The sequence below is a fragment of the Salvelinus fontinalis genome, chromosome 4 (assembly GCF_029448725.1).
Source record: "Salvelinus fontinalis isolate EN_2023a chromosome 4, ASM2944872v1, whole genome shotgun sequence".
In the NCBI taxonomy this organism is placed as follows: Eukaryota; Metazoa; Chordata; class Actinopteri; order Salmoniformes; family Salmonidae; genus Salvelinus; species Salvelinus fontinalis.
Genome location: NC_074668.1, coordinates 12166389 through 12180993, shown reverse-complemented (window position 1 = coordinate 12180993; position 14605 = coordinate 12166389). Strand labels below are relative to the sequence as shown.

At 46.6% G+C, this 14605-nt stretch overlaps 1 protein-coding gene across 2 annotated transcripts in view; it reads left to right on the top strand.

Annotated features, from left to right (window-relative positions):
- Positions 1-14605, top strand: part of LOC129853098 (adhesion G-protein coupled receptor V1-like) — a 236226-nt gene that overhangs the window by 177591 nt on the left and 44030 nt on the right. For both annotated transcript variants that reach the window (XM_055918807.1, XM_055918806.1), the window contains exons 84-86: positions 154-270; positions 6557-6735; positions 13120-13277. In XM_055918807.1, coding sequence (XP_055774782.1) covers positions 154-270; positions 6557-6735; positions 13120-13277 — 454 coding nt within the window. The remainder of the gene's footprint in view (positions 1-153; positions 271-6556; positions 6736-13119; positions 13278-14605) is intronic.

Below are 14605 nucleotides of genomic sequence, written 5' to 3'. Positions count from 1 at the left end.
GCATAGTCTGCAGGCAAATGTTGTGTTGCTGTGTGTTTGTGCATTAGTGTGTTTCTGTGGCCTATCAGATGTCTCTCTCTCTCTCTCTCGCTCTCTCTCTCGCACTCTCTCATGCTCTCGCTCGCTCTCTCTCTCACTCTCTGTGTGTTGTAGATCTGTTTCCTGGTGTCTGCGTTTCGTAGCCGTGTCTACTCAGAGGACAGCTGTGCCGTTCTGGGCCTCTTCTCCCACTACTTCCTCCTGAGCCAGTTCTGCTGGATGCTTCTCCAGGTAAGGCCTGCTGTTGACACCAGGGCTCCTCCAGGTAAGGCCTGCTGTTGACACCAGGGCTCCTCCAGGTAAGGCCTGCTGTTGACACCAGGGCTCCTCCAGGTAAGGCCCGCTGTTGACACCAGGGCTCCTCCAGGTAAGGCCCGCTGTTGACACCAGGGCTCCTCCAGGTAAGGCCTGCTGTTGACACCAGGGCTCCTCCAGGTAAGGTCTGCTGTTGACACCAGGGCTCCTCCAGGTAAGGCCTGCTGTTGACACCAGGGCTCCTCCAGGTAAGGCCTGCTGTTGACACCAGGGCTCCTCCAGGTAAGGCCTGCTGTTGACACCAGGGCTCCTCCAGGTAAGGTCTGCTGTTGACACCAAGGCTCCTCCAGGTAAGGCCCACTGTTGACACCAAAGCTCCTCCAGGTAAGGCCTGCTGTTGACACCAAGGCTCCTCCAGGTAAGGCCCGCTGTTGACACCAGGGCTCCTCCAGTTAAGGCCTGCTGTTGACACCAGGGCTCCTCCAGGTAAGGCCTGCTGTTGACACCAGGGCTCCTCCAGGTAAGGCCTGCTGTTGAACCCAGGGCTCCTCCAGGTAAGGCCTGCTGTTGAACCCAGGGCTCCTCCAGGTAAGGCCCGCTGTTGACACCAGGGCTCCTCCGGGTAAGGCCTGCTGTTGAACCCAGGGCTCCTCCAGGTAAGGCCTGCTGTTGACACCAAGGCTCCTCCAGGTAAGGTCTGCTGTTGACACCAAGGCTCCTCCAGGTAAGGCCTGCTGTTGACACCAAGGCTCCTCCAGGTAAGGCCCGCTGTTGACACCAGGGCTCCTCCAGGTAAGGCCTGCTGTTGAACCCAGGGCTCCTCCAGGTAAGGCCTGCTGCTGAAACCAGGGCCTGTATGTATCATGCATATTAGAGTCGGAGCGCTGATCTAGAATCAGATCCCACCTGTATACGTTTAATCTTCTTCATTGTGATCTGAAAGGCAAAACCAGAGGTGGAAAGATTACTGAAATATTCCACTCAAGTAGAAGTATTGTTACTACAATTACATTTTTAAAACTACTCAAGTAAAAAGTAGCTGATTTGAAAAAAGTAGTGGGATTAACGTGGAATTATTTAAGATACTCTTTGAAGATGTAGGGTTTCAGATGTTTTCAGAAGATGAGCAGGGACTGCTGTCTAAGCTTCAGAGGGAATCTGGTTCCACGATTGGGGTGCCAGAACAGAGAAGAGCTTGGACTGGGCTGAGCGGGAGCTGCCCTCCCGTAGGCGTGGGAAGGCCAAGAGACTAGAGGTGGAAGAATGGAGTGCTCGGCTTGTAGGGTTTGAGCATAGCCTGAAGGTGGGGAGGGGCAAATCCTCTTGCTGCTCCGTAGGCAAGTACCATGTTCTTGTAGTCGATGCGAGCTTCGACTGGAAACCAGTGGAGTGTGCGGAGGAGCAGGGTGACTTGGGAAGTTTGAACACCAGGCTGGCTGCAGCGTTCTGGATAAGTTTCAGGCGTTTGATGGCACAAGTTTCAGGCGTTTGATGGCACAAGAGAGGAGCCCAGCCAACGGTGAGTTGCAGTAGTCCAGACGGGAGATGACAAGTGCCTGGATTAGGACCTGCGCCGCTTCCTGTGTGAGGTAGGGTCGTACTCTACGGAAGTTGTAAAGCATGAACTTGCACTTTCAGAGAACGATATGGTGTTGTCCAGTGTCACGCCGAGGTTCTGTGCACTCTAGGAGGGGGACACCGTGAAGTCGTTAACAGTGATGGATAGGTCTTTGAGCGGCAGACCAACCCTGTGTGTAAGAGCTGCTCCGTCTTGTCGAGGTTGGACTTGAGGTGGTGGGCCAACATCCAAGCTGAGATATCTGCCAGTCACACAGAGATGCGATTCGCCAACTGGGTGTCAGAAGGGGGGAAGGAGAAAAGGAGTTGAGTGTAATCCACATAGCAATGATAGCAGAGACCATGTGAGGATATGACGGAGCCGAGTGACTTAGTGTATAGAGAGAGGGCCTAGAACCGAGCCTTGGGGGACACCAGTAGTCGGAGCATGTTGTGCAGACACAGATCCTCTCCACGTCCATTTATTACAACCACATCTAGCGGCTGACGTAAGCCCGGTTATTTGAACCAAGCGCGACTGGGGTTGCGACCTCATTTGGGAAACGATGGCATACTGTAGGTGCTTTGTTGCGATTTTTGTGGGACTGGAACTTAAAAGAACATTATTAACCGGTTCCCAGGCTTTTAAAATAATGGTTCTGTTCCGTAACAGGATAGATCACTTTCGTTCCCGGTTCTGACTCTGTTCCTCAAATAATTTCATTATTTTTGGTCCTGTTCCCTGAATCGGTTCCAACCCCTGCTTCTCACCAGCTGTTACTTCTGTCCCAAGGCTATATTACTCCCGCCCCACCGGCAGGTACAAAAGTAACGTTGTGGAAGTTCTGTTCTCAATCTATTTAATTTGAACTCAATTACCCTAGATATTAAATGCGGCCAGGGATTCTCCTCCTTGGACACTGGGTCCTTGGACACAACGTGACATCAATGAAAGTTATTTTTGAAATCTTCCGACCATCATAAGTTTGTGTGAACAGCTTGATTTGATTGGCCTGTTTTTTGCGCAATGCATTTAATTTGATTGGTTACTAACTAAACAACGATACCATTTTTTTCTGGCTCCGAAGGGCTCCTGCCCGCAAACTTTCCCATCATGATCTACTAATAATGATAGCCTACAAAATTCTACTCTGTAATGGATGGTTTTAAAAAGGTACCGAAGTACAATACTTAATTCAAAACTTACTTACAGTAAGTAAAATGACTGACTGAAAAATACTCAAAGTACAAGTACTCGGAAAAGCTACTCAATTACAGTAAGGAGAGTATTTGTAATTTGTTCCACCCCTAGGCAAAACTGATCCTAAATCAGCAATCCTACTCTGAGACATTTGAAACATATGCCCCCTGCTCTAACCCTAAACTAACCAGGACAACATTGGTTTGATAAGTAGAAGTCTCATTACATTTCCAAATATGCTCCATCTGTTAATCCAACCATGTGAATAAACAGGTCATGTGCCATCAGGTCTGAAATTACAGTATTGACACCCTTGATAAAGACAAGCAAAAATTACTGTATAAAATACATTATTCAAAAATAAATTATTGGGGTAGCAGGTAGTCTAGTGGTTAGAGTGTTGGACCAGTAACCGAAAGGTTGCTGGATCGAATCCCCGAACTGACAAGGTAAGAATCTGTCAGTCTGCACCTGAACAAGGCAGTTAACCCCCTGTTCGTAGTCTGTCATTGTAAATAAGAATTTGTTCTTTAACTGACTTGTCTAGTTAAATAAAGGTTAAATTAAAAAAAAAATAATAATAATACTGTGCTATATTGTATAGTGGGATAGTATCTCTGGCTCTGTCAGCTACACTTGCACACTCTATATATCTATAATATATTGGGTAAAACACCAACATTTCTGCATCACTGTGCCTTCCCCTGGCTCTGTCGACATGTCCCTACCCTTCCTTATACTCCATACTATTGATCAGAGGATTACCCCCCTCTCTTTGAGTCAGCAAGTATCAGCTTTTGTCTAAGTGGCATATGCGGGGGCGCCAGCCAGGAGGCTTTCACAGACCGTGCTTATTGCACTCATCAAGCCTTGAGTCAACGGTGCGCTGAGGCGCTGCAATGAGGAAATACAGGTTGGTCCCTTGACAGAACACAACAGCCTGTAGTTGAATCAGCCAGGCTATGAGTTGTTACACTGAGCACCTTGGATAGGGATGTCCTCCCAGAACTGTCTTTCTGTACCGTAGGGCTCCACAACAGTGCGTAACGGCTAACCAACACCTGCCAAAGCCTCATCCGGCTTAACCGGAGCAAGGGAACAGCACAGCACAAACTCCTAATGCAGTTATTTGCACGCCCAGCTATCACTGCTGGAGCTCAATTAAAGTGGCACTCTGTTAGCTGTCTAATATGATGCGTTACACAACAGTCTCTCTCTTTATCTCTTTCTCCCTCCCTAGCTGTCTCTCTCTCCCTCCAACTCTCTCTCTTTATATATCTCTCTCCCTCTAGCTGTCTCTCTCCCTCCAACTCTCTCTATTTATATCTCTCTCCCTAGCTGTCTCTCTCCCTCCAACTCTCTCTCTTTATATCTCTCTCCCTCGCTGTCTCTCTCCCTCCAACTCTCTCTATCTCTTCATATAAATTCAATTCAAGGGGCATTATTAGCATGGGAAACATATATTAACATTGCCAAAGCAAGTGAAGTAGATAATATACAAAAGTGAAATAAACAATAAAAATGAACAGTAAACATTACACTCACAGAAGTTCCAAAAGAATAAAGACATTACAAATGTCATATTATGTATATATACAGTGTTGTAACGATGTGGAGGGCCAAATAGCATTCTAGTTTGCTCAGTTTTTTGTTAATTCTTTCCAGTGTGTCAAGTAATTATCTTTTTGTTTTCTCATAATTTGGTTGGGTCTAATTGTATTGCTGTCCTGGGGCTCTGTGGGGTGTGTTTGTGTTTCTGAACAGAGCCCCAGGACCAGCTTGCTTAGGGGACTCTTCTCCAGGTTCATCTCTCTGTAGGTGATGGCTTTGTTATAGCTGTCTCTCTCCCTCCAACTCTCTCTATTTCTATATCTCTCTCCCTCTCTAGCTGTCTCTCTCCCTCCAACTCTCTCTATTTCTATATCTCTCTCCCTCTCTAGCTGTCTCTCTCCCTCAAACTCTCTCTCTCCCTCCAGCTCTCTCTCCCTCTCCAGCTCTCTCTCCCTCTAGCTGTCTCTCTCTCTCTAGCTGTCTTTCTCGCTCCAACTTTCTCTCTCTTTATCTCTCTCTCTCTAGCTGTTTCTCTCGCTCCAACTTTCTCTCTCTTTATCTCTCTCTCTACCTCTAGCTGTCTCTCTCCCTCCAACTCTCTCTCTCTTTATCTCTCCCTCTAGCTGTCTCTCTCCCTCCAACTTTCTCTCCCCCTAGCTCACTCTCCCTCCAACTCTCTATCTTTATCTCCCTCTCTCCCTGTATCTGTCTCTCTCCCTACAACTCTCTCTCTTTATCTCTCTCTCCCTCTAGCTATCTCTCTCACTCCAACTCTCTCTTTATACCTATCGCTCTCCCTCTCTGCCACTGATGATACAACACCTAGAGAATGATAATGATTATGGAAGCAGAGGGTTTTGGGAAGGGGGTGGTGGATTTATGTCACTTGTGTTTGACCCCATGTCCACCCGATCACCGAGAACTCATCAGCTCATAAATGGAATCATGTGGAATGTTCTGTTGTCCTTTTACTGTGAAATCCTCACTTCAAGCTTTGTACAACATGTACAAAAAAGGATGAGGAACATGTGGATAGGCCTTTTACAGGTGTTGTCATCACAAGCTGGAGATATGTAGTGTAGTTAGTGTAAGCCTCTTGGACAAGATGTCCAGTATCTAATACCTAGGGAGATCATCCAAGGCTGCTACTCCATTACAAAACAGACAGCAGTGAGCCGTGTGGCTGCTGCACGTTTCTAAGGCTCTTCTGCTGATAACCACCTGTTGCTCTTCTTCTTCTTTAAATCTTCTTTCCTCCTCCCTACCCTCTCCTCCCTACCCTCTCATCCACCTCACTCCTCCTCCTCCACCCTTCTCCTCCTCCTCCCTACCCTCTCCTCCTCCACCCCTCTCCTCCTCCCTACCCTCTCCTCCACCCCTCTCCTCCTCCCTACCCTCTCCTCTTCCTCCTCCATACCCTCTCCTCTTCGTCCTCCCTACCCTCTCCTCCACCTCACTCCTCCTCCACCCTTCTCCTCCTCCTCCCTACCCTCTCCTCCTCCACCCCTCTCCTCCTCCCTACCCTCTCCTCCACCTCACTCCTCCTCCTCCATACCCTCTCCTCTTCCTCCTCCATACCCTCTCCTCTTCGTCCTCCCTACCCTCTCCTCCACCCCTCTCCTCCTCCTCCATACCCTCTCCTCCTCCTCCTCCATACCCTCTCCTCTTCCTCCTCCCTACCCTCTCCTCCTCCTCCTGCCTATCCTCTCCTCCACCCCTCTCCTCTTCCCCCTCCCTACCTTCTCCTCCACCCCTCTCCTCTTCCTCCTCCCTACCCTCTCCTCCACCCCTCTCCTCCTCCTCCTGCCTATCCTCTCCTCCACCCCTCTCCTCTTCCTCCTCCCTACCCTCTCCTCCACCCCTCTCCTCTTCCTCCTCCCTACCCTACCCTCTCCTCCACCTCACCCCTCTCTTTTGTCCCACCCCTCTCTTCCTCTCCTCCACACCCCTCAGGCAGTAAACTTCTGGCAGGTGTTGGTGATGAACGATGAGCAGACAGAGAGACGTTACCTGGTCTACTTCCTGCTGGGCTGGGGACTTCCTGCTCTGGTCATCATCATCCTGGTCATCGTTCTGCTGGGGGGCTTTGGCTGGACCATACACAGTGTCTACGGCCTGGTCCATGGGGATGTGTGAGTGAAGGAAACGCACTCAGGAGTACACACACACACACACACACACACGCACACACACACAGGAGTACACACACTCACCGGAGCACACATACACTTGTTGAGTGAAAAGGGAAATACCCACATGCTTTGTATGAGACAAACACAAATTATTCTTACATATACACACACAGTACTTAACTCAGCGCCTGATGTTATATAGATAACACACACTCTCACAAACACACACACACACACTTATTCATAGTCGGATGAGGAATGTGTAAGTTACACACCTATATGTTCCCAGTTCTGGCTACTTGAGTAGGTCCATTCCAGTCTACCAGGTGTCTACCCAGCTTCCTTGTTAGGCTATGGTCAACAGCCAGGTCTATGGTCAGAAGAATAGTTTTGTCAGCAGGTCCCGAGGTGGACCTACTGAATGGATCATAGGACTAATGGGTTTCTCTCATACACCTCCAGGAGCTTTATGTACACTTCCAGGAGCTGTATGTACACTTCCAGGAGCTGTATGTACACTTCCAGGAGCTGTATGTACACTTCCAGGAGCTTTATGTACACCTCCAGGAGCTTTATGTACACCTCCAGGAGCTGTATGTACACCTCCAGGAGCTTTATGTCCACCTCCAGGAGCTTTATGTACACTTCCAGTAGCTTTATGTCCACCTCCAGGAGCTTTATGTACACTTCCAGGAGCTTTATGTACACCTCCAGGAGCTTTATGTCCACCTCCAGGAGCTTTATATCCACCTCCAGGAGCTTCATGTACACTTCCAGGAGCTTTATGACCACCTCCAGGAGCTGTATGTACACTTCCAGGAGCTGTATGTACACCTCCAGGAGCTTTATGTACACTTCCAGGAGCTGTATGCACACCTCCAGGAGCTTTATGTACACTTCCAGGAGCTGTATGTACACCTCCAGGAGCTTTATGTACACCTCCAGGAGCTGTATGTACACCTCCAGGAGCTGTATGTACACCTCCAGGAGCTGTATGTACACCTCCAGGAGCTTTATGTACACCTCCAGGAGCTGTATGTACACCTCCAGGAGCTTTATGTACACCTCCAGGAGCTGTATGTACACCTCCAGGAGCTTTATGTACACTTCCAGGAGCTGTGTGTACACCTCCAGGAGCTGTATGTACACCTCCCGGAGCTTTATGTACACCTCTAGGAGCTGTATGTACACCTCCAGGAGCTTTATGTACACTTCCAGGAGCTTTATGTACACTTCCAGGAGCTGTATGTACACCTCCAGGAGCTGTAAGTACACTTCCAGGAGCTGTATGTACACCTCCAGGAGCTTTATGTACACCTCCAGGAGCTGTATGTACACCTCCAGGAGCTGTATGTACACTTCCAGGAGCTGTATGTACACTTCCAGGAGCTTTATGTAGACTTCCAGGAGCTGTATGTACACTTCCAGGAGCTGTATGTACACTTCCAGGAGCTGTATGTACACTTCCAGGAGCTGTATGTACACCTCCAGGAGCTGTATGTACATTTCCAGGAGCTTTATGTACACCTCCAGGAGCTGTATGTACACCTCCAGGAGCTGTATGTACACTTCCAGGAGCTGTATGTACACTTCCAGGAGCTTTATGTACACTTCCAGGAGCTGTATGTACACTTCCAGGAGCTGTATGTACACTTCCAGGAGCTGTATGTACATTTCCAGGAGCTTTATGTACACCTCCAGGAGCTGTATGTACACCTCCAGGAGCTGTATGTACACTTCCAGGAGCTGTATGTACACTTCCAGGAGCTTTATGTACACTTCCAGGAGCTGTATGTACACTTCCAGGAGCTGTATGTACACTTCCAGGAGCTGTATGTACACTTCCAGGAGCTGTATGTACACTTCCAGGAGCTGTATGTACACCTCCAGGAGCTGTATGTACATTTCCAGGAGCTGTATGTACACTTCCAGGAGCTTTATGTACACCTCCAGGAGCTGTATGTACACTTCCAGGAGCTGTATGTACACCTCCAGGAGCTGTATGTACACCTCCAGGAGCTGTATGTACACTTCCAGGAGCTGTATGTACACCTCCAGGAGCTGTATGTACACCTCCAGGAGCTGTATGTACACTTCCAGGAGCTGTATGTACACTTCCAGGAGCTGTATGTACACTTCCAGGAGCTGTATGTACACTTCCAGGAGCTGTATGTACACTTCCAGGAGCTGTATGTACACTTCCAGGAGCTGTATGTACACTTCCAGGAGCTGTATGTACACTTCCAGGAGCTGTGCACTCATTCACTCCTTCCCACTAATGTAAAAGCATTAGAATTGGTGTAAGCAAGGTCTAGAGTGAATTTCCATAAACCTGTCATTTCCTTTCAAATCTATGAAGGAAAGTGAACAAGTGCACACTTCGGTAGAAAGGAGAGATTATTAGAATGCAACCCAAGAGTTCCAGGACCAACTCTTCCCACAAGGACACACAAACACCACAGGACCAACTCTTCCCACAAGGACACACAAACACCACAGGACCAACTCTTCCCACAAGGACACACAAACACCACAGGACCAACTCTTCACACAAGGACACACAAACACCACAGGACCAACTCTTCCCACAAGGACACACAAACACCACAGGACCAACTCTTCCCACAAGGACACACAAACACCACAGGACCAACTCTTCCCACAAGGACACACAAACACCACAGGACCAACTCTTCCCACAAGGACACACAAACACCACAGGACCAACAACACATGTCTGTTTACACTTCCTCAAGCAGGAAGAACATGATGCAGTACTGTATTATTTATAGTAGTATTATTATTTCACATATTTCACATTCTACTATGTCTAACATATATTATTTATCCGGGTGGAGGAGAGTACAGCTGTATGTGTGTCCTGTGAGATGGCACCATTGGCATGCTTATTGAGATAAACGTGAAGTCACAAGGTAGGGTGTTTTTTTCCCAGAGCCAAACACAATCTCCCTACCTTCTTAGTGACACCATTGGAACACAACAGGTACTGGACAAATTATGGGAGTGAATTCCTCAGAATAGATTACCACAAAGGAGGGGGATAGAGAAAGGCAGAGAGTAGGGAGGGCAGAGGTAGAACACATTGGAGTGAGAGAGAGAGGCAGGCAGGCAGGCAGACAGACAGACAGACAGACAATATGAATATTGTTCCTGCTGTATTGTTTAGATCCATAACAAGGAACCATGGGGGGTCTGACTGTGGCTGGACTGGACACCATGGTTAGGCTTAACACTGGGAGGGTGACTTGAGGGCCGTTGGGGCTGGGATACCCCTCAGAAAGAACACACGGACTTGCTGCACTCTCCCTAGGCAGTGTGTTGTGTTTGTTGTGTGAGACCGAGAATAGGAGTCATGTCTAAATGTGCTATTTGGCACACTGTGGTGCTGTCCTGAACTCTTTACCCTCTCCAACCATGGTGGAATGTGCTGCTGCAAGGGCACAAACACTGAGTGTGAGCTTAAACACACTCAATCACACAGACAGACAGACACATACACACACCATACACTAACACGGCAAAGTAACTGCACTGTATTTCAGCTCATCAACCTATAATTATGATGTATTTTAAAGCTAAACTAAGATCAAACATGACACTGAACTCGGGGGGGGGGTCTATTTTCGGCTGGCGTTAAGACGGCGCTAGTGTCAAACGGTCGTTCAATCACAATTTCCATCTGTTAAAGCCAGCGCTCTGTTATTTTCAAACTGTTGCTCAAGGATTGGTAATTAACCTATCTTAGATCAGCTTGCTTGTGCTCAGATGGTAGTGGTGGAAATATTTAAGGTGTGACCTCAAACATGATCTAAAGTGTTAATTTCAGGCAGCCCTGTTAGGGATATTTAAAACCAACCAAAAGCTGGTTTTAGCTGGTTTTGACAGCGGAAACAGCCTTTCCAGCTGTGATGCATACTTCCCATATGGAACAAGAGTAATGTGCTTTTAGTGCCTGTATACTTCGTATTTACAAACCATAAAAATCTTTTTAAAAATCTTTTTTTGTTGTTGTAGTTTTACCCCTTTTTCACCCCAATTGGTAGTTAGTCTTGTCCCGTTGCTGCAACTCCCATACGGACTTGGGACGAAGGTCGAGAGCCATGCGTCCTCCGAAACACGACCCTGTCAAGCCGCACTGCTCACTTAACCCAGAAACACCAATGTGTCGGAGGAAACACTGTGCAACTGGTGACCGGTGGCAGCTTGCTGGCGCCTGGCCCACCACAAGGAGTCGCTAGAGCAAGCTGGGACAGGGAAATCCCGGCCAACCAAACCCCCCCCAAACCCAAGCGACGCTGGGCCTCATGGGTCTCCCGGTCACGGCCGGCTGTGACACAGCCTGGGATCGAACCCGGGTCTGTAGTGACACCAGTGCCTTAGACCACTGTGCCACTTGGGAGTCCCCTATTTAGTTTTATTTGATTAAAAACCAAGCATAGCCTCACCTCTTAATGAAGGCTTTTTGTTGTTGTTGTCCAATTCAATCACAAATTAGTCAAGACTGGCGATAAAGAGTTTTGCTCGTAAGACCGCTTGGAAATACATTTTAATCACTAAAGCTTTATTAAAAGATCAAGTTTGAGAGGAGTGAAACAGTGCGCTGACATTGCCTTTTTATCTATGTATTGTAGGCAGGGTTACATTATTTAACGTTTGGGACATGCGTAAAACCCCTCCATGATGTTGGCTACACGTGTCCATGCCCATCATGAAACGAGAGATGAGAACCGGTGAACCTCGTATTTAGAAGATGTTTCCCTGTAACAATTGCTTGAATTCCGTTTCATATTTTCAAAAACCCAAGTCCTCCGTAGGCTATACCTACCCTAGGCCTAATATAAAAGAAGGATGGTTCAAGGGCAGTCTTTTTTTATCCTTGCGATTTTATAATATCATTTGCATTTTACATTTGTTTGTTTAAAAAAAATACAGATTGCTTTTTTTTCATTTGACTAAAACCAAACATATTAGAATGTTTCACCATCCTAGTTTATGGTGAGAACGTCCGTGGCGCTCATGCAATGCAACTTCTGAAGAAGTGTGAATGCGATCTGATCTGTAAAATGGTTCCGATTACGTTCATAAAACATTCTATTTGGGAGCACTATGAGAGTGGACATTTTCCTTCTCTCTTGATATTAGATCTTTGTTCAGCTACTGTGAAAAGTTTAGATGTGCGTAAGACACTCCTTAGTCTGCCTTGTTTTAATATTATATGCCCACAGGAAGCAATTATGGTGCCTGTAAGTGTATTTAGACAGCCTATTTAAAACAATTTATTGTTTTTTGTTTCGCTGTCTTTTTAGGCCTTATCAATAATAAATTGAATCTTGCTTACCGATCATGTTTGTCATGTCCCTGCTCAGCCATAAAGCAATTTACAGTAGGCCTAGCTCCTATATCAGTGTGCATGCTATGTAGGCCTATATATTTCCATATTGAAGCCATGCAATTACTTACAACAATGTGGACTGCAAATAGGTTCAAGTTAACTTATTAAGCAAAGATGGGATAAGTCTACATTTTTCTATTTTCGCTTTTGAAAGCTGTTTAACTATAAGTGACTAACATTGGAATTGGAGTTGATTCAAAGTCAATACATAAAAGACCGTAAACACAACTTGAAGCAACCACATATTTAGCCATGGAGCAGGTTCTGATTGGCTAGTGAAGGAGTCAATCCTCGACACATACAATTTATTTATTAATCAATATCCAGCCATTTAGCACCACCGCCAGCACTGCACCCATCGTTCTTGCTTGTTAAATTATCAAAAAGATTTCTGACACACACTTGAACTGATAGCACTACCGCCAGCGCTTAGATTGACCATTGCATTAGTTAAGATAGAGCCCAGGATCAGTATTTGACCAGAGCTTGGAAGAGAAGTGTTAGATGTTTTATTTGAAGTGGTCAGTGACAGTGGTAGATCTGCCAGATAGTTCTAACCATTCCCTAACCAGCAGCAGAGAGTAGAGCAGTCCTGCCCTCTTGGCACGCTCTCCACCTCTCTGTCACTTTGGCACCCTGAAGACTGGAGAGAATACAAGCGAGGGCCAACAGAGCAGATATATCGACATAAAGCTCTAAAAGAATAAGAAACGTTAGTGTATTTAGATGTTATCCCCAGGTTGCTTCAAGGCTGAACTAGTGATGAGAGGGAGGTTTAACTTCATGTTTGTACAGAAAGGAAATGTCTTTGAAGCTTGTTATTAACTGGGAATTCTGAGTGTGTTATGAAGGCTCAGATGTATTAGGGCCAAGATCCTGTTTAATAAGGATGTTGAAGCAACAAGATCTTTACCTACTGTAATGCAGCATAGTAATCTCTTCCCTGTCTCTCTCTCTCTCTCTCTCTGCAGGTGTTTCATTCCTAATATCTATGCTGCTCTGTGTACAGCAGCCCTGGTGCCTCTCATCTGCCTGGTTGGGGTACTGGTGGTGTTTATCCATGCCTACCAGGTCACACAGCAGTGGAAGGCCTACGACGACGTGTACCGCGGGCGCACCAACAGCTCAGGTATAGTACACACACACACATCTTCCAGCTATAGGGCAAGGGTTGGAGCATAGCAGCAACCTCCATGTCCCGAGCAACCAGACCATGTCAGAACACCTAGCCGACTGCGTCGGTCTGTCTGTCTCTGTCGGACTACTGCACTATTGGAGTACCTGTCCTGTGACCAAGTAGTAGTCATTCAGCGGTCTACAGTGTGTACAGTGGGCTCCAAAATTACTGCCACCCCTGACAGGCAATGCACAAACAATGCTTAAACAAATATAAACAACATAATTACAGAGAAACTCAAAATACAACATGCGAGAAATACTGTACTTTATTAATGTTTCAATGGAACCAACCCAAAAAATGTATTGATTTAATTAAAAAACAATGTCCTCCAAATCAAGGTTTCACAATTAATGGCACCCTTAAAGATTATTGTAAATAACATCTACCAAAATTAAACCACAAATTAAATTTCACTTATTTAAGTTTATCTAAGTCTTAAGGAACAATTTTGAGCCATTACATCACTTCCTGTTTCACTAGGGTATAAAAATGAGGTAACACACATGCAATATCCCGCTGTCATCCAACACCATGAAGAAAAGAAAAGAACTGGCAGTTCAAACGAGACAGATGGTTGTAGACCTTCATAAATCTGGTCATGGCTACAAGAAGATCCACAAACGATTGAATATACCACTGAGCACTGTCAGGGCAATTATTTAAAAAATTATAAAGAAAAACCTCACGGGTAGAGGACGCAAATACATTTTGCCCCCCAGGAAAGGGAGGAGGATGGTGAGGGAAGCAACAAAATCCCCAAGAATCACTGAAAGAATTACAGGCCTTGGTGGCGTCTTGGGGTCACCAGGTTTCAAAAAGCACCATCAGATGCCACCTCCACAACCACAGGCTCTTTGGAAGGGTTGCCAGAAGAAAGCCCTTTCTGACCCCAAGACACAAACGCAAGCGCTTGGAGTTTGCCATACGTCATTTCAATTATGACTGGAAGAAGGTGTAGTAGTCTACAGTGTGGAGTAGTCATTCAGCTGGTCTACAGTGTGTAGTAGTCATTCAGCTGGTCTACAGTGTGTAGTAGTCATTCAGCTGGTCTACAGCGTGTAGTAGTCATTCAGCTGGTCTACAGTGTGTAGTAGTCATTCAGCTGGTCTACAGTGTGTAGTAGTCATTCAGCTGGTCTACAGTGTGTAGTAGTCATTCAGCTGGTCTACAGTGTGTAGTAGTCATTCAGCTGGTCTACAGTGTGTAGTAGTCATTCAGCTGGTCTACAGTGTGTAGTAGTCATTCAACTGGTCTACAGTGTGTAGTAGTCATTCAGC